Source organism: Schistocerca americana, chromosome 7, assembly GCF_021461395.2.
Source record: "Schistocerca americana isolate TAMUIC-IGC-003095 chromosome 7, iqSchAmer2.1, whole genome shotgun sequence".
Classification (NCBI taxonomy): Eukaryota; Metazoa; Arthropoda; class Insecta; order Orthoptera; family Acrididae; genus Schistocerca; species Schistocerca americana.
This window is the reverse complement of record NC_060125.1, coordinates 329260684-329281004: the sequence shown is the minus strand read 5'-3', so window position 1 is coordinate 329281004 and position 20321 is coordinate 329260684. Positions and strand designations below refer to the sequence as shown.

Genomic DNA, 20321 nt, shown 5'->3' with positions numbered 1-20321 from the left:
TCTCCGTCTCAGCAAAGCAATTTCTAATATTTAGAAAGACCGTGGATGAAAATATGGGGAAAATAACAAACACAACACATTGGCTTGCCCAATACGGTGTAGGAAACAGATTCCAGTCTTCTCGGAAAGGATAAATTGAGTTCCTGTACGGTTTTCGAGGGAACCCTATCCCAGTCTTCCTGTGATCAGCACGCTTCTCTTCAATAAAGACCACGGAAATAGCCACACTAAAAAGCTGAAAAATTTATTTGTCAGTCACTTCAACATAGCTGCCAAATAACCCCTGCCTCGAGGGGTAGCCGTGCGGTCAGGGGCGTCTTGTCACTCTTCGCTCGGCTCACCCCGTTGGAGGTTCGAGTCCTTCCTCGGACATGGTTGTAGGTATTGTCCTTAGCATAAGTTAGGTTAAGTTATATTAACTAGACCGTATGCCTAGGGACCGATGACCTCAGCAGTTCGGTACCATAGTTCTTACCACAAATTCGCAATATACCAAATAACCTTGGTAAAGGCGCTAGGAGGCAGTTCTGACGTTGCGGCTGATACTGGAATCAAGACTAAAGAAAAATCAGGACACGTTGACGGGATTTTTCGACATGGAAAAACCGTTCGATAAGGCAAAATAGCGCAAGGTGTTCGAAATTATAGAAAAAAATAGGGCTAAGCTATAGGGAGAGAAGGGTAATATACAGCATGTTCAAGAGCTAAGAGGGAACAATAAGAGCGGAACACCAAGAACGTAGTGCTTGGATTAAGAAGGGTCTAAGATAGGGACTTAGTGTTTCGCTCCTACTGTTCTAATTGTACATCGAAGAAGCAATGACAGAGACAAAAGAAAGGTTGAAGGGTGGAAATAAAATTCAAGATGAAAGGATATCAATGATAAGATTCGCTGATCACATAGCTATCGTTACTGAAAGTGAAGACAAATTACAGAACATCTTGAGGGAATGAACGATCTAATGAGTATAGAATATGAACAGAGAATATGGACAGAAAAATAGAAGAAATACGAATATAATGAGAAAAATGGCTCTGAACACTATGGGACTTAACATCTGAGGTCATCAGTCTCCTAGACTTATAACTACTTAAACCTAACTAACCTAAGGACAGCACATCCTTGCCGAGGCAGGATTCGAACCCGCGACCGTAGCAGCGTCGCGGTTCCGGTCTGTAGTGCCTAGAACCGTTCGGCCACAACGGCCGGCCGCTCTGCGAGTAATGAGAAGTAAGAGAAATGAGAAAAGCGGGCAGCTTAGCATCAGGATTGGTGATCACGAAGTAAATTAAGTTGAGGAATTCTGCTACCTACGCAATAAAATAACTGAAGACGGACGAAACAAGGAGGACATAAAAAGCCGACTAGCACTGGCAAAACGAGTACTCCTGGTCAATAGAAGCCTACTAGTATCAAATACAGGCCTTACTTTGAGTAAGAAATTTCTGAGAATGGACGTTTGGCGCACAGTATTGTGTGGTAGTGAAAGATGGACTGTGGGAAAACCGGAACAGAAGGTAACAGAAGAATTTGAAATGTGGTGCTACAGAAGAATGTTGAAAATTAGGTGAATTTACAAGGTAAGGAATGAGGAGGTTCTCCGCAGATTCGGTGAGGAAAGCAACATTTTGAAAACCACTGACAAGAAGAAGGGACAGGATCATAAAATATCTGTTGAGACATCCGGGAATAACTTCCATGATAGTAGATGGAGCTCTAGAGGGGCGAAGTGGTAGCGGAAGACAGAGATGTGTATTCATCCAGCAAATAATCGAGAAGGTATGTTGCTAGTGCTACTCTAAGATGGAATGGTTGGCACTTGACAGGAATTCGTGGCGGGCGAATCAGCTTTAAGTGAGGAATATGGGAATACACCAGAACCATCAGCTTATCATTCCCGTAAGTATCGCAAGGGCCAGATTAAATTAGTTACATCGAGCAGAGATAATTTTAAGCAGTCATTCAAACCTTGAGTCAGACGCTAACAGAAGGCGTTGATACTGTATGTAGTGCTATTGTGTAAAGTATCCTTCTCTTCGCGCTTCAGAATGGTTTGCAGAGCATGGATGTACTGGAGGTGGACAAAAACATGGAAACAACAAAAACATAACACATCCCCGTGCCTAATACGGTGTAGGAAGCTCGTCGGTCCCAGTCGTCTCGGAATGGATAAATTTAGATCCCGCATATTTTTCAAAGGAATCTTATACACTTCTTCCTACAGATAGAGCCACCTTCAGGTAACGATGATGGAGGTATGTAACGTTCATGTAGCTATCTTTCCAAAGTAGACCGCAAAGAGACAATAATATCGACATCACAGTTGTGACCCGCGAATTAGCGACAGGTCATCCTCGTGCCAACAAAAACAAATGGTTCAGATGGTTCTGAGCACTATAGATTTAACATCTGAGGTCATCAGTCCCCTAGGACTAAGAAGTACTTAAACCTAACTAACCTAAGGACATCACACACATCCATGCCCGAGGCAGGATTCGAACCTGCAACCGTAGCGGTCGCGTGGTTCCTGACTGAAGCGCCTAGAACCGCTCGGCCACAACGGCCGGCCCAGCAAAAACCGTCCTGGGCGATACGAGCTGTGTGAACAGGGGACCTTTCGTCTAGGAGCACAGTGTCACAATTGAGGAACAATCAATGTATCATTGGTGCGTTATGATCAGCTAAAATGCGCACATAATCCTTGGCAACAATGCAGCCATGCAGCATAAACATGGGGCCCCTGGAATACCATAATATGGATGCCAAAGTCATCTCTAAACCTCCGCCATGATTCACTCTGTGGTCATATAGACGTCCTGAAGATAATGTGAAACAAGTCTCAGCCGACCAAATAACTTTCTTCCACTGCTCCACTATCCAGATTTTGTGGCATCGGCGTCCGGTTTTACTTTTCGGAGCCTTTTCATCACTGATGAGTGGTTCTGGAATTCCATCTCGCCCTGCATTTTCCTGATTGTGGAGCTGCCTTCGCGTTGTTTTCATACTGACAGAGTTCGCGAGTGCGGCATAAGTTCTACACTGACATTTGATTGTGTCATCCTCTTAGTTTTCGTCACTGTGATCGTCAATGACCGTCCTTCACAATCACTCAACACACAGTTTCGTCCGCTTTCTGGCTGAATGGTTGACGTTTTTCAACTTCCCCACACGCGGTATGAATCCTCGATACGGTGCCTCTTGAAACTCTAAACACTGCGGCTCCCTTGATGACGGGAGCGCCCACAATTCAATAAACAAGAATTTTACCATTTTCGAACTCAGTTAGCTCTGCGTTAATGCACTCATTACAACATACTGTGGATGTTGGACATTTGCCGTTCGTGGTCAAATGCAACAGCACAGCATCCAAGCTTGGCTACCATCTTCATTAAACTTTATGCATGCATTTCACGTGGTTTTTCCATATATTTGTACAATCCGTGTACGTTCGAGTGCGTGTTGTTTTCCGTGCTGTTGTTGTTGTGATATTATTGTTATTGTAATCGTGAGTCTTCTCCATATGCATGAACAATCTGCGCTTATGGTGAGCAGCAAACTGCGGCTGTTTGCTAATGCCCAGCAAACAGGAAAGTATCGTTATTGATTGACTGTAGGAGACGCAGACACATATGAGTAGGACAAATGTAAAGCAACTACTTAATTTTATATAATCAAATAAACTTTTTCTTTTTAAAACCTAACCTAATTAAAGGACCACAAAAGAGGTGTATCTGAAATAGGAATCCTAGTCAGAAAATGATAACAAATTATTCAATACATTTGATCTTCGAATATAATACTAATGATATAATGATTGACACAGTCACATCTGCTATGTATCCAGACGTAAAGGTGCAAGGGACATGAATCAGATCGAGATCGCAAGGTGAGTAGTAGGAGAGGTGAATGATCCATTTCGATACATTGGGAGAATTTTAGGAATGTGCTGCACATCTATCTGTAACAACGCATATAGAACAGTACATCTACATCTACATTTATACTCCGCAAACCACCCAACTGTGTGTGGCGGAGGGCACCCTACGTGCCACTGTCGTTACCCCCCCTTTTCTATTCCAGTCGCGTTCCTTTCTTGAGTACTGTTAGAGTGTTGGGGTATCCTGATCAGGTAGGACTAAAGGAATAGTTCGAAGCAATTCAGAAGCGTCCTGCTATATTTGTCACCACCACTTTCGACCAAGGTACTACGGAGATGCTTTGTGATCTCTAATGGGAACCCATGGGTGGAAGACAGTGTTCCTTCCGCGAAGCACTGTTGAGAAAATTAAGAAAAGCGGCGCTTCAGCTTACGGCTGGACGGCCCTACTGCCACAGGCGGGAATTTCGTATAAGGATCAAGAGGACAAAATGAGAGATATTAAAGTTCGTACGAAGCGGTATAGCCAGTCGCTCATCCTTCGCTGCATTTGAGTGTGGAACAGGAAAGGGAATGGCTAGCAGTATTTACAAGGTACCGTCCCACATACGGTAGTTTGTAGATTTAGGTAGTCGGAAAGCCCAAATTATCCCGGATCATATTCTGTCGAAACTGTAGTAGTAAATATCTCACTGATAATCAACATCTGTCTTGTAGCGTCTGCTACTGGTGTTCGTTGAGCATCATCGTAAAGCTCTCTCATTGACTACATGATCCGTGACGAAATGTACAGCTCCTCGTTGGATCTTGTCGAACTCTTATATTAATCCAGCCTAACTGCTGTAAGTCTACTCTGTGCACGTCTATTCATCACCCCAAAGTTCCTACAACCGACGTACAATTAAATGTTCACTGCTGTCGGGCCATGATCTAAATCTACAAGTTTTTACCTCTGTTACCAAGTGAACTATTCTGTGATGCCTCAGGATGTGTCCCTTCATCCTGCCCACATTTTACTCCAATTTTGCCTTAAATTCGTTCGATCATAACAATCAGCTGTTTATATAATCTTCCCTTTAAAACACCATTGTCCCTCTCCCAAATTACTCAAAGTAGTGAATACTGGGAGGCACTGACAATGTCACTATGCCAGCGTTCTTTGCCTAAAATAACTTAGGAAAATGTTCTGCTACGGCTACGAGAATGACGAGATAAGGGTAGTTATCTGGGAAGCAAGTACTCAGAGAATCCCACGGAAAGCAGAAGCATACATTTAAGGAAGATGAAAACTTTTAGTTAAATGTTTAATAAAAATGGAGTCCAACTACTAGATGTCGCCTTGCCGCTCGGCGTTTCAAGATGTTGAACATTCTTTTCCGTCTGACATTTGTCGTCTTTCCGTAGGTCAACAAATTAAAATTTTTCTTCATTAGTCTTCCATTATTAAAATGATCACAAATATATTTTTTCCAATAACTAGATCAATTCTGTCAAATAGATCCTCGTCAAGAATGTTTCCAACTTAAGTTTGACAATAATGCGACTTTGGCTAACACCTCTGCTACACCACCACCGTGAGAATTCCGTTGTTTTAAAAATTCTTACAGTAATCAGTACACAGTACATCGTCCAAAACACGTAAATCATTAAAAGAAGTCATATCGTGAGAGTATAGCATTGAGGCTTCCACTTTTAGCTGTAGCTTTCTTGCCGCAAGGAGGGATAACGATCAGAAAATTCCGATAATGAAGACTGATTTGAATGAGCTCTTGACTTCAGCACCAATGAAAGTGACAAGTGAAAGTTATGTCGACAACAACCTAATTCTGTGACAACATCCATTATAAGTGTGATCGATATCTCGCGTTCCTTTTCGTTCGTAGATAAAATCTCACCCTTCAGAAGACTTCATGAGCTGCAATCAGCGGACGTGAGCACTGCGACGACAGGAAATATAATCACCTCCATCGATCGAGCATTCAAGCTACGAACTTAGTTTTCAGATGTCACATGTGGCATAGTGGGACGGCACTATATCATTTTCAACTTGTTTTATCTTTTTCTATCCCTATAGCGTGCTTGTAAGCTAATTTGTACTAGTGTCACAAAATTACCATTACAACTTTGCCTTATATCTCTAATGGAACCGTTGTCGTCGTCAACAGGACATAAAATTGCAATTTTCTAGACAGCCTTGCGTTCGATCTTCACTTTCGGTCGGACTTACTATTTGATTTGCAAACTTGGCTATCTTTAGGCGCAGTACGTAACCTAGTGAGGCAAATTTAGTTTAGGATACTATCTCTCACTTCGATATCAAATGTTATACATGCATTCAAATTAACATTTAACAGTTATAAATAGTACAACAGACATCAGTACTGAGCATTGATGAAGACAGAATTCTAAATACGTATGCTACAAGCAACTACTCCGTACTATCTGTTGATTAATACTTGATTATTACTTGCAGAAGTGAAGCGACACGACGTGGCATGGACTCGACTAGTGTCTGAAGTAGTGCTGGAGGGAACTGGCACCATGAATTCTCCAGGGCTGTCCATAAAACGGCAAGAGTACTAGGGGATGAAGATTTCTTCTGAACAGCACATTGCAACGCATCCCAGATACACTCAATACCGTTCATGTCTGGGGAGTTTGGTGGCCAGCTAAGTGTTTAAACTCAGAAGAGGGTTCCTGGAGCTATCTGGACGTGTGGGGTATCGCATTGTCCTGATGGAATTGCGAAAGCCAGGCCTAATTCACAATGGACATGAATGGATGCAGGTGATTGGACAGGATGTTTACGTACGTGTCACATGTGAGAGTCGTTTCTAAACGTATCAGCGGTCCCATATCACTGCAACTGCACACGCCCCACAGCATAACAGCGCCTGCACCAGCTTGAACAGTCCTCTACTGACATGCTGGGTCCATGGATTCGTGAGGTTGACTCCATAACCGTGCACGTCCATCCTCTCGATCCTATTTGAAACGAGTCCCCTCCGACCAGGCAACATGTTTCCATCCTGTCCGATCACCTGCATCCATTCATGTCCACTGCCAATTAAGCCTGCCTTGGGCAATTCCATCAGGACGATGCGATACCCGACACGTCCAGATAGCTCCAGGAACACTCTTCTGAGTTTAAACATTTCAACTGGCCACCAAACTCCCCAGACATGAACGGTATTGAGCGTATCTGGGATGCCTTGCAACGTGCTGTTCAGAAGAGATCTTCACCCCCTAGTACTCTTACCGATTTATGGACAGTGTCTGAGTTTAATCTGTACAGCACTGAAGATGATCACTATGTGATCGAAAATTGATTCTACTATGAATAAAACATCAATATAATGGCCAACGCTGACATTCCTTTTAATTCAACATCTATGGTCGTTGTGCACACAGCATTCCATGGAGTCGCCAATCATTGTTTCCTGGGCATCAACAGTCCAATGTAAATGTTGACGGACCACGGCGAAGTGTAAAGCTTTGTGTCGTGCAGTCAGAAAGGGTAAAAGAGTGGGCCTTTGGCTCCGAACGCCCACATCGATGACGTTTCGTTGAATGTTTCTCACTCTGAGACTTGTTGATAGTCCAGTAATAAGATCTACAGGAATATGCCGAAGGGCTGCATCACTTCTGCCACGTTGAACGATTCGTTTCAGTCGTCGCTGGTACCACTCCTGCAGGATCCTTTTCTGCGCACAACGATGTCGGAGATTTGGCTATTTGAAGCAACGCTGGACATAAGGGTGAAGTCACAGGGCCCCACGTTTCCGAAGGCAATAAGCCTCTTCTAATTAAGTTTCACACTTCTGCGCCACAAGGGAGAGAAATGACGAGGTTTTAAAAAAAGTTACCCTTTGATTCTTTTCCGAAGTGTAGATAATATAACTAGTGGATCACTACAGCCACATTTAGAGTTGCGCCCTACCAAGACTACGGTTCGGTCGTTTTGGCAGATACGAAAATAACGTAAATACCAACTATGTCGCAGTTGATAAATAACGTAGTAAATCTTAGGATTACCGGTAGTGGTGGTAGCATTGGTAGGGAAAGGAACGTAAATGAATCTATAAGAGAGAAACTGGGAGCTGGCTATTTCTCTTTGCTTTATGTTTGTGGTTCACATAATTATAACCGCACATCATCAACTGTTAGTCCATTCTGTATTCCATAATCTTACTAAATATGAATTGCATTGTGTAAGTAATAAAAGTAAGTTAATCGTATAACTTCAGCGTTTTCATAGAACCTAAGCAATTATTCTTGATATTGTTCCAGTTTACGTGTACAAACTTCAAAATATCTTTATTACTAGAACATTCAATAACTAGTGCTACAAATTTTTCTTCTGGAAGCAGGTTGGTTTTATTCAGCATTCTAACTCACCATATTATTCCCCACTCTTTTGCCTACAAATCCCTGTTTTTGTACATAATCTCCGTTCAATGTGACGGCCTTACTCTACCCTGTTGGGATGGCCTGTATGCCCTCGTAGTACCACTCTATTTGTCTGAGCCAAAGTCTTGGTGCATCAATAACCTCCACAACATCCACGTACTGCTTCCCGTGGAGAGCATCCTCCATTAGGCCAAACAGATGGAAGTCGGTAGGTGCGAGAGCTATGCTGCTGCATGGATGAGGGTGAACAGCCCAATGAAGTTTTGCGCCCTTCTCTCGAGTCTGTCGGTCGGAGTGGGCGAGCGGTTCTAGGCGCTAGAGTCTGGAACCGCGCGACCGCTACGGTCGCAGGTTCGAATCCTGCCTCGGGCATGGATGTGTGTGATGTCCTTAGGTTAGTTAGGTTAAGTAGTTCTAAGTTCTAGGGGACTGATGACCTCAGAAGTTAAGTCCCATAGTGCTCAGAGCCATTTGAACCATTTGAAACTGTCGAGTGCGCAGGCTCGAGTCAGACCTTGCGTTGACTTGGAGGAGAGAATTTCGTTTGTATTTTTGTGGAGACGAACACTATGAAGCCGATTCTTCAGTTTCCTGAGGACAGCACAGATGTGTGCGGCTGGCCGAACTGCGAGATCGTACTAGTTTGCGCGACCTCGCCCAGCGACGCACCGGGCTTTTGTTCACTGCCAGTCCCCGTAGACATTTTCTACAAGCGCCTATGAATATATTTTGCGATTCTCTAGTTTTCCACCAAATGAAACTGAATGGCAGCTCTCTGCTTGGAATGCATTAGCCTTAATGGAATTAGGCATTTTAGAGGCTACGTATAGCGCCGCCATCTATCAGAATTCCATGGAACTATAGCGGCTGAGGCGGAAATATTCCACACAGTTCCACAACTAACTCCGCATTTTTTCAACCAATGGCCCTAGAAAAAAATTTGTTGCACTAGTTACAGAACGGCGCTCGTAGTATTGTTGTTTTTTCTACGAAATAGAATATTCTTCCTCATCAGCAATGCGAGATTCATGTTATTATTGATAAGAGCGAAAGTGGTTTATGATCAACAGAAACATGTTTAGAGAACCAGCATTTGAGGCTTACTGCAGTACAATTTTACTGCGGCCAACTTATATTACGCGGAAAGACTACAAAGATAAGATAAGCGAGATTAGGGCTCGAACAGAGGCATATAGGCGGTCATTTTTCCCTCGTTCTGTTTGGGAGTGGAACAGGGAGAGAAGATGCTAGTTGTGGTACGAGGTACCCTCCGACACGCACCGTATAGTGGATTGCGGAGTATGTATGTAGATGTAGATGTAGATATATAAGCTCTGCGAAATATTGAAACGATATTTTTTTGGGTAATAGCGTTTTCCAGCACAATATGATAAATATGCACCGATCTATTACTTTTACTACAACATCCCTATGTTTCACGTTACAATTTTTGAATAAAACGTGTATTGAATATTGACAATTTCATTTTGCTATAAATGCTGTTTCAGTAACAGACTGGAGGATAACTGCGCAGAACAATAATGTTCCCTAGGTTATGTATCCTCAATCAAATATCAGGCGATTCATCGCTTCCGGTTTCCACGGTAATCTGGTAAAACACTGGTCGCTTACGAAAACAAAGCGATCGAAATTACGTAACGCCCGATAGGTATGCAACACACCTATGGTACAGGTACTACGGTCACAATGATAACTGCCCAAAGCTACCAGGAAAACTGCTGCAGTCTACGCATACTTGAGAAAGTCTAGAAATTCAACGGCAGCATGACACAGAAGCAAGTTAATCGAACAATCCTGAACTGCTAGACACACACAAACACATTCACTTACTGGAAAAGTTCCATACGCTGGTCATTGTTCGGCTGTCGTTTTGTGGAGGTAGTTCCCCAACGACACATTTAGCACCTGTGGTTCTATTTTACTGGACTCGACTGCCCCTGTTGTCGCTTGCCCGCCCTCTAGATGTGAGTGCAGATGTCGCTAGGCTGGTGGTGTCTGACACCCGACTCGTGCTGTGCGCAGCCTGGGCGCGGTGCTGGCTGCCTGCTACGGGGCGCAGCTGCTGTGGGCCGGCTGCGGCGGCTGCAGGGCGCGCCTGTGCGCCGTGGGCGCCGCCTCGCTGCTGCTGGCCGCCGCCTTCTGCGGCCGCTCGCTGCTCAGGAACCGCGACTGGGCCTCGCGGGAGACGCTCGTCAGGTGAGCATGCGTCTGCGCGACACTACTGAGAAAAAAAAAAAACAGGTACTGAACAAATGTGGGGTGCTGTACTAGTGTCAGTCTGTAAATTACAAGGAAAAAAATAGCTTACGTCTCGGAGAGGATTCAGCACAAAGTCTAAAGTAACCACGTGACATTTGCAATATGGGCGTTCAGTGCGCAAAAGAATCAGGTTCACATTAACAAAGTTATTTTACATTGCGGGCAACCACACTGAGATTTCGACATTTTGAATGAAATGGTCCGCACTTTTAATAAAAATTCACGACCCGTTTTGCGTCAGTTGAAGACGCATCCTCAGGTGATCTGTACAAAATTAAAAAGGAAACATTTCTTAACGAAGAACTCTTAACAATAGTCTGAAGAATAAATGTAACACTGGATAGTGGTACCCACAGAGATTCTTTTTAACAACTCATAGAGGATAGGTAACTGCCTTAGAGTCACTCCGCATCATTCACATCAAGTTACAAACAACTAGCCCACTAAACGCAATAGACAGTAGTTAAAATTAAGGCCGGTCACAGAACCTGTATAAATAAAATCTGATTAAAAACCAAACTGGCCAAACGAAGCTTAGACTAGGAACGCACATAGGCAGTATCAATCTATGAACCCCTACAAACAAGAATAGCGTCACAGTGCCATGTGGAGAGAGCTGATTGAGCGGTAGCAGACAGGACAGTACTGATGGCTCTGCAATGCGAAAAAATGTTCACGGATGCTCCAGCGGCTACGAGAACAAAATCGTCCCTAACGAATGCGTGAAAGTGGGGCGGGGAGGGAGGGAGTTGCACATATCCAAAGCTACAAAAATATGTAACGCAGTAGAGAAAAAATTAAGTTCCTTTCATAAGAGTACCAAACGTGAATGGTTAAAATGAAAAATATTCATACAGCCTGAGTGATGACACAAATTCTTTCTTTGACTTTATCAGTATTTTAAATTTTAGCTGTCCACTTTAAATATACCGATAAACGGCCTCGAATCTTAACTACACTGTATTACATATCGTTAATAGTTCAGGCTCCCATCCTTTGCACCTTCTATAGCGAAGGTTTTGTTTCCGTCGCCACTGGCGCCATCAGTCTTGCTCATTGCAGAGCCATCAGTATTGCCTTACCCCCTCCCGCAGGAGGTTCGAGTCCTGGTTCAAATGGTTCACTATGGGACTTAACATCTGACGTCATCAGTCCCCTAGAACTTAGAACTACTTAAACTAACCTAAGGACACCACACATCCATGCCCGTGGCAGAATTCGAACCTGCGACCGTACCAGCAGCGCGGTTCCAGACTGAAGCGCCTAGAACCGCTCGGCCACACCGATCGGCGGTTCGAGTCCTCCCTCGGGCATGGGAGTGTGTGTTGTTCTTAGCATAAGTTAGTTTAAGTAGTGTGTAAGTCTAAGGACCGGTGACCTCAGCAGTTTGGGCTCTTTGGATTTCACAAACATTTGAAGATTTATTGCCTTCCCTGTTGCCGCTCAGCCACCTACCAGTTCATTTTGTAAAATGAAGAAACCGCACAACAATTGATTAATCCACCATGTTTTGTGTGTACCTGACCGATTTCGGAACACATAAGGTTCCAGCATTTGTTGTAACTTGTAATAATGAAATTGTTGTGTTACACGAGAGTGGAGGAGGATCCTCTAGTCTGAAACATCAGATAAGGAACTATGCGGCTAAAAGATTCTGTATTAAGCTACTGTTCAGTGGTTTCTTCATTTTACACAAAGAACTTATAGTGTTACGACTGCCCTCTAAGAAAAGTTTTCGTGCACCTTCCTGCTCGTGACATGGTAAGACTCTTCTCGTTTATGGGGTTCATACAAAGAGGTCGTCTAGGTGCAGTGTTAGTTAGTCTACAGCTTTGTTTGGCAACTTTGGTTTTGATCCAGGTTTTCTTTCTGTAGGTTCTGCTATCCCCTTCATTTTAACTACAAATTGCCGCTTTTAGCGCGCTATTCGTTTATAACTTGACGTGAATGATGCGGAGTATATTTACCTTTACGCAGTGCAGTTACATTTCCGCTATGACTTGTTAAAAGGAATCTCATTGAGTCTTCTCAAGTATTTTTATATAATACTACTTTTCAGACCATGGTTAAAAATTCTTTGTAAGAAAACCCACATTTGTACAGCTCATATTAGGATGCGTCTTCAGTTTATGCGAATCCGATCATAAATTTTATTTTATTTTTTACAGGCAGTGTGCATCATTTCATTCGAAACAATAACCAAGTTCTGAAAAAAAAAAAAATTAGAGAAGAAAGTTTACGCCATTTTAACATTTGTGAATGATGGAAGATATTTTGTATCATGTATTATCACACAGAAGAAGGGTAACTGTAAGTGCTTTATAAACTACCAGGAATAGGAAACTAAACTTTTGAACTCTACTCTTTTCTGTACTGAATGTACCGTAGTTGCGTATTCATCCATATACTACTCTCAAGATTTTACTAAGGAAACAGTAAAGAAAGTACATTACTTGAATATATAATTATAATTTTATTTCCTGTGACTGCTTACAACGAATATTTACAAACAGGGACTTGTGCAAGTCAGATTCAAAGAAAAGTCTATTCACTTTCATTTGTTCGTTCTTGCAAAGCCAAGGAAGCTGTTGTGACAGTGTGACATGGTAGGTTGCTGAAACAATCATGTATAGGGAGAGTATATTGCAGTAAATCCTCAATGTTCTTTTTCTTCGCTTTTGGTAATGCTCGACGTTTGGTATCAGGATAGATGTAACAAAGTATGTCAAGAGATGACTGGGCTTATTTGTTATGTCAACTTAGTCAAATTCTGCATTGGTATTCAGAGTCTGCCTCAACATTACAGCAAAAGAAGATTGTATTTCACAATGAATCCATCACTTGGTCAGCCATTTGGGGCCACAACCATCAAATTTTTTCTTCATGTTACGGAAGTTCTGGTCTTACGTTAAATCAGTAAGTGGCTCGAAACAGCATATCCAGACACTCCGAGATGATGATGGCATTGAAACAGAGGATGACACGCGTAAATCTGAAATACTAAACACCTTTTTCCAAAGCTGTTTCACAGAGGAAGACCGCACTGCAGTTCCTTCTCTAAATCCTAGCACAAACGATAAAATGGCTGACATCGAAATAAGTGTCCAAGGAATAGAAAAGCAACTGGAATCACTCAACAGAGGAAAGTCCACTGGACCTGACAGGATACCAATTCGATTCTACACAGAGTACGCGAAAGAGCTTGCCCCCCTTCTAACAGCCGTGTACCGCAAGTCTCTAGAGGAACGGAAGGTTCCAAACGATTGGGAAAGAGCACAGGTAGTCCCAGTCTTCAAGAATGTTCGTAGAGCAGATGCGCAAAACTATAGGCCTATATATCTGACGTCGATCTGTTGTAGAATTTTAGAACATGTTTTCTGCTCGCATATCATGTCGTTTCTGGAAACCCAGAATCTACTCTGTAGGAATCAACATGGATTCCCGAAACAGCGATCCTGTGAGACCCAACTCGCTTTATTTGTTCATGAGACCCAGAAAATATTAGATACAGGCTCCCAGGTAGATGCCATTTTCCTTGACTTCCGGAAGGCGTTCGATACAGTTCCGCACTGTCGACTGATAAACAAAGTAACAGCATACGGAATATCGGACCAGCTGTGTGACTGGATTGAAGAGTTTTTAGCAAACGGAACACAGCATATTGTTCTCAATGGAGAGACGTCTACAGACGTTAAAGTAACCTCTGGCGTGCCAGAGGGGAGTGTTATGGGACCATTGCTTTTCACAATATATATAAATGACCTAGTAGATAGTCTCGGAAGTTCCATGCGGCTTTTCGCGGATGATGCTGAAGTATACAGAGAAGTTGCAGCATTAGAAAATTGCAGCAAACTGCACGAAGATCTGCAGCGGATAGGCACTTGGTGCAGGGAGTGGCAATTGACCCTTAACATAGACAAATGTAATCTATAGCGAATACATAGAAAGAAGGATCCTTTATTGTATGATTATACGATAGCGGAACAAACACTGGTAGCAGTTACTTCTGTAAAATATCTGGGAGTATGCGTGCGGAACGATTCAAAGTGGAATGATCATATAAAATTAATTGTTGGTAAGGCGGGTACCAGGTTGAGATTCATTGGGAGAGTCCTTAGAAAATGTAGTCCATCAACAAAGGAGGTGGCTTACAAAACACTCGTTGGACCTATACTTGAGTATTGCTCATCGGTGTGGTATCCGTACCAGGTCGGGTTGACGGAGGAGATAGAGAAGATCTAAAGAAGAGCGACGCGTTTCGTCACAGGGTTATTTGGTAAGCTTTACGGAGATGTTTAGCAAACTCAAGTGGCAGACTCTGCAAGAGAGGCGCTCTGCATCGCGGTGTAGCTTGCTGTCCTGGTTTCGAGAGGATGCGTTTCAGAATGAGGTATTGGATATATTGCTTCCCCCTACTTATACCTCCCGAGGAGATCACGAATGTGAAATTAGAGAGATTCGAGCGCGCACAGAGGCTTTTTGGCAGTCGTTGTTCCCGCGAACCATACGCAACGGGAACAGAAAACGGAGGTAATAACAGTGGCACCTAAAGTGCCCTCCGCCACACACCGTTGGGTGGCTTGCGGAGTATAAATGTAGATGTAGATGTAGAATTCCCCAAGTTTCTGGTGGATAGTAAGTCTGAGAATTGCATTCCAATTACCTGAAACCTAAGGTGCATTTCCTATGCTTTTCTAGCGATAAACATGAAACGTGCGAAATTTCCTCACTGGGTTTTTCCACTAAACCGAAATCAATAGCATTAGCTAAGTAAGAATCTCTTGAGACCAGGAATTCGTTGTCTATGGCTGAAACTTGACGTTCGGATCTTGACATAAATTCGTAAGAGACAGTAATATTTTAATTATCCTACTTTGGCCGATACAACAGTTGGAACACGACATCACTTTGTTGTGTATAGAGGTTCAAACCTCAATCCAATCCTTAAGAAATATTTGAAGCTAATGCATTGAAAAATTCCAAAGCCAACTCTTTTACGATACCTCATAAACGGATCAGACTGAAAAAGGCCTCGAAAGTAATATTTCGCCCATTGTAATTACGGAGTTGCTACAAGGAATGAAATGCGAGGGTTATTCGGAGAGTAGAGAACTATCGGCCGCGAAATGGAAACCACAGAAAGAATCCGATGAAGCTTTGCATAGATGCACTCTGCAATTTTTCCAGCACTTGAGTATCTCCACTTACTGTCAGTTATATTGATTTGTGTTGGCAAGGTGTCACCAACACAGATTAATCTCAGAACATGATGGTCTTTTCAGATTTTTCCCATAATATTTGATTCCCTGGAGAGGAGTAAAAGTGAACCGTTTGTGATTTCGACGCTCTGTAGAGCTTGCATTATTTCAGTGAGATCCCAGAGAGTTGGAATTGGTTCAGACGATTTTCCAGACGCGATTGAATGGGAGGCGATTTCCACATAAGAATTTCCCTTGGTTTATCAGGTAGATATAATTTCCTACATATACCCCAAAATCTCCTGAATTTATGACGAGTACTGTTTATTAATTTCTTATCCCACTCTGGGTTACAGCAGGTTTATGCTGGAGAAATACAACCAAGCAGAGAGGATTATGAACTGATTCCCTATCGGAAATATGTTTTAGGTGATTACCAGCCCCGTTATCCCTGGATCCTTCCAACAAATTTCTTAGGAAATGAAGGTTGGAGATAATTTTACTTTCATTATGGGCCTTTATATCCACAACAGAAAGTCGAAAAACTACTACAAGTAAAGAATAACGACGATGACTGTCTCGACACGTACAGCACTGTGAGCTCAATGACAATGAACACAAACGCCCTTTTTTCCCATTCCACGGCTGAAAGTTTGTGGCAAGTTTGTAATGCGGCCCGATGTGTGACATCTGTTTGGAAAGTGAAGAAATCAGCACGTAAAGATGCCTAGAAAAAATTCTCTCTGCCATGTGTGGCTGCCTGCCGACAGATATACCCCCGATTTCATGCAACCCCACTTAATGTAACTGCCATGTAGTTCCTTCTTCGTGATACTGCAGTTCTCGGCCGTACACCGCAGTGGCAGTGAGGACCCTGTTGCAGCCTTTTCGTTAGGAAGTGTTTGATCACCCACCATACAGACACGGACTTGGCTCCCTCTAGTTCTGATCTCTGCGCAAATGAACCGCTGTTTATAAAGACAATATTTTGACACAGACAACGAGCTGCTGTCCAGCGTAGAAAATTGCATAAAAGCACAGGACACTACCTTTCGCAATCAACTTTCAAAGTCGCCTTCTTATTCTTTCCCTCCCCTCTTCTTAAGGCCGATAGAGTCATTGCAACTTGCGGCAGTGGGTGTTAGCAGAAAGGCTTTTAACTCGTACTTTCACGCACTTTCTTGTAGCATCCTCCTGCCCACAGTTCCACAACTGATGCCTAGTATTCCGTTTCCATTTCTCAGGATGCTGAAATGTCTGCTTCCTCCGCTCATCGTTCCTTCTTGATTGAATATATAATTTCAACTGCTGTAGAAGCACCACCTTCCTCAGCAACGGTGTCCTCTCCTGCATTGGAAGAAAAATGTGCTAATACAATACACAACAACTGCGAAAGTACCATAAAATATTGTTTTTATAAATTGAAGCTCAAGAGCTCGATCTGGCTGTTAACTCCTTAGGTGACTCGCACTTGTCAAACTGGGAAAGTAGTTATTAGCTTAATGCGCTAGAATGCTGATATTCCGATGTATTCCATATCTTCAGAAGCATTACTCATAATCATCATCAGTCTGCTTTGGTAAGACCTCACATACCGACAAAAAAGCCATGGAAACTGTGGCACTGGAAATTCTCCCTTTGTGCTTTGAACAAAAGACTGTTTCCTTTCATGCTGAATGATATTGTCAATAATATCTGGATTTGAATCTTTTGTACTCTAAAAATAGTACCTAAAACTGGGATAAGTCCAGAATGACAAAAGATGGACTTCATTCCTTTGTGCTCTGAGTCCCCGAATGCTGTTTTCAAAGCAATCCAGATTAATAGCCCGGCTTTTCTAAGTGACCTTTTAGTCATTGGCAAAGACGTGAAATGAGCTATCACCCAAATAAAAGTTCTCGGATGAAAGATAAAGCAGCTCCACGACGTTCGACATCCAAAGCAGCATAAAATATCCCCCAATCACAGAAAACAGGTTTCAGAAACGACAAAAAAGTTCAAAACATTAAGTACCTCGGAGAAATCATTCAAGCCTATGACTGATCAAGGAAGGAAACATAAATTTTAGACAGAGATGGCACGTCAACTCTCCAAGGGCACATACAAAAAAAATCAATCATAACTTGAAAACCTGACACTGCTAAACAACTATAAAATTGAAAGCGCTGTATGCAGCGGAATGACTACCAATCTTAAAGTAGGAGACATATCGAAATAGCGAAACAGGAGAAGATAATCAATCGAAACTTCTGGTACCTACCTTAGAATAAAATGGCAACAACAAATTTTTAAAAAATCTCAAATTCGTAGATGAGGGTGTCACTATAGCTGGAGGATTGGAGGATGGCACTACAAGAAAGAGGGATGAAAATTAGCAGGACAAAGTCAGAATATTTAGCACTGAAGGATAGGCAGATGAGGTCTTGCAAGATTCAGGACGATGAGCTGAAATCGGTCTCCAAATTTAAATACGGGGGTTGTAGATACAGAGGGACGGAGGACTGGAAAGCGAGATATAACACCGAATAAATTGCGGCTGGAACAACTGGAGGAAAATGAGTGGAATGTTGTGTGACAAGAAGGTGAGCATTAGGTTGAAAGGGAAAGTATACAAGTCGGTGGTAAGGCCTGCTATGATATACGGGACAGAGGCATGGCAACTCATAGTAGCCCATGAAAGGAAGATGGGAGTGGCGGAAATGAGGATGCTGAGGTGGATGTGTGGGGTAACATGGAAGGACAGAATTAGAATGAAGAGCTGTGAAAGTGAGACCCATGGGGAAAAAGATACGAGAGAGCACACTAAGGTAGTACGGACACTTACAGATAAAAGGGGAAGAGTATCTTGGAAACAGAGTTGAAGATATAAAGATAGAAGGAGCGAAAAGGAGAGGAAGACCGAAGAGGAGGTGGAAGTATATGGTATCCGGGGACCTAAGAGAGAAAGGATGGAAGAAGGAAGAGGCAATGGATAGAGTACTATGGAGGAGAAGGATCCAGAAAAGCAACGCCTACCCTACGTGACGTGGGACAAGGCGACGATCAAGAAGAAGAAGAAGAGGCACAAGGTGTCACTAAAGCCGAGTTACTAAATACAGTTTTCCCTAATTCCTTCCTGAAAGAAGACGAAGCAAATATTCCAGAATTCGAAACCAGAACACCTGTTAGCATGAGTGACACAAAAGTAGATATCTTAGGTGTTGTGAAATAACTCAAATCGCTTAAGAAAGGCAAGTCTTCCGGTCCAGATGGTATACCAGTCAGGTTGCTTTCAGAGTATGCAAACACAATACCGCCTTTCTTAGCAATCATATACAACCGCTCACTTGACGAAAGGTCTGGTCATAAAGACTGGAAAGTAGCACAGGTCACACTATTATTTAAGATAGGAAATAGGAGTAACCCACTGAAATACAGATCCATATCACTGACCTCCATTTTCAGTAGGATTCTGGAGCACATACTGTACTCGACCATTATGAATCACCTAGAAGAAAATGATTTATTGATACGTAACTAACACAGATTCAGGAAATATCGTTCTTGTGCAACGCAGCTAGCTCGTTATTCCCATGAAGTAATGAGTGCTGTCGTTAAGGAATCTCAGATCGATTACATATTCCTAGATATGCAGAAGGCTTTTGACACCGTTCCTCACAAGCGACTATTAATCAAATTGCGTGGATACGGAGTAGTGTCTCAGTTGTGTAACTGGATTAGTGATTTCCTGTCTGAGAGGTCACAGTTCGTAGTGATAGACGGTAAATCATCCAGTAGAACAGAAGTGATACCTGGCGTTCCGCAAGGTAGTGTCATAGGTCCTTGATTTACATAAATGATCTAGGTGATAATGTGAGCAGTCTCCTTAGATTGTTTGCAGATGTCGCTGTAATTTACCCTCTAGTAAAATCACCAGACGATCAATTCCAACTATAGAATGATCTAGAGAGAATTTATGCATGGTGCGAAAAGTGGCAATTGGCACTAAACAAAGAAAAGTGCGAGTTCGTCCACATGGGTACTAAAATAAATCCTATTAATTTTGGGTATACGATGAATCGCACAAATCTAAGGGCTGTGAATTCGACTAAACACCTAGGAATTACAATTACGAGCAACTTAAATTGGAAAGACCACGTTGATAATACTGTGCCGAAGGCAAAACAAAGGCTGCGCTTTGTTGGCAGAACACTTGGCGTATGCGACAAAGTCACTAAGGAGACAGCCTACATTACATTTGTCCGTCCTCTGCTGGAATATTGCTGCGCGGTGTGGGTTCCTTACCAGGTAGGATTGACGGAGGACATCGAAAAAGTGCAAAGAAGGGCAGCGCGTTTCGTGTTATCGCGCAATAGGGGTAAGAGTGTCACTGATAAGATACCCGAGTTGGGGTGGCAGTCACTGACACAGAGGCGGTTTTCTTTGCGGCGAGATCAATTTACGAAATTGCACCAACTTTGTCTTCGGAATGCAGTTTTTTTTTTTTTTTTTTTTTTTTTTTTTTTTTTTTTTTTTTTTTTTTTTTTTTTTTTTGACACCCACCTACGTTGGGAGA

General features: G+C 42.7%; 1 protein-coding gene across 1 annotated transcript in view; it reads left to right on the top strand.

The window, feature by feature from the left end:
• LOC124622915 (protein O-mannosyl-transferase TMTC1-like) overlaps window positions 1-20321 on the top strand; it is a 675090-nt gene that overhangs the window by 511559 nt on the left and 143210 nt on the right. Inside the window, exon 11 of the mRNA XM_047148705.1 lies at window positions 10332-10505. Coding sequence (XP_047004661.1) covers window positions 10332-10505 — 174 coding nt within the window. The remainder of the gene's footprint in view (window positions 1-10331; window positions 10506-20321) is intronic.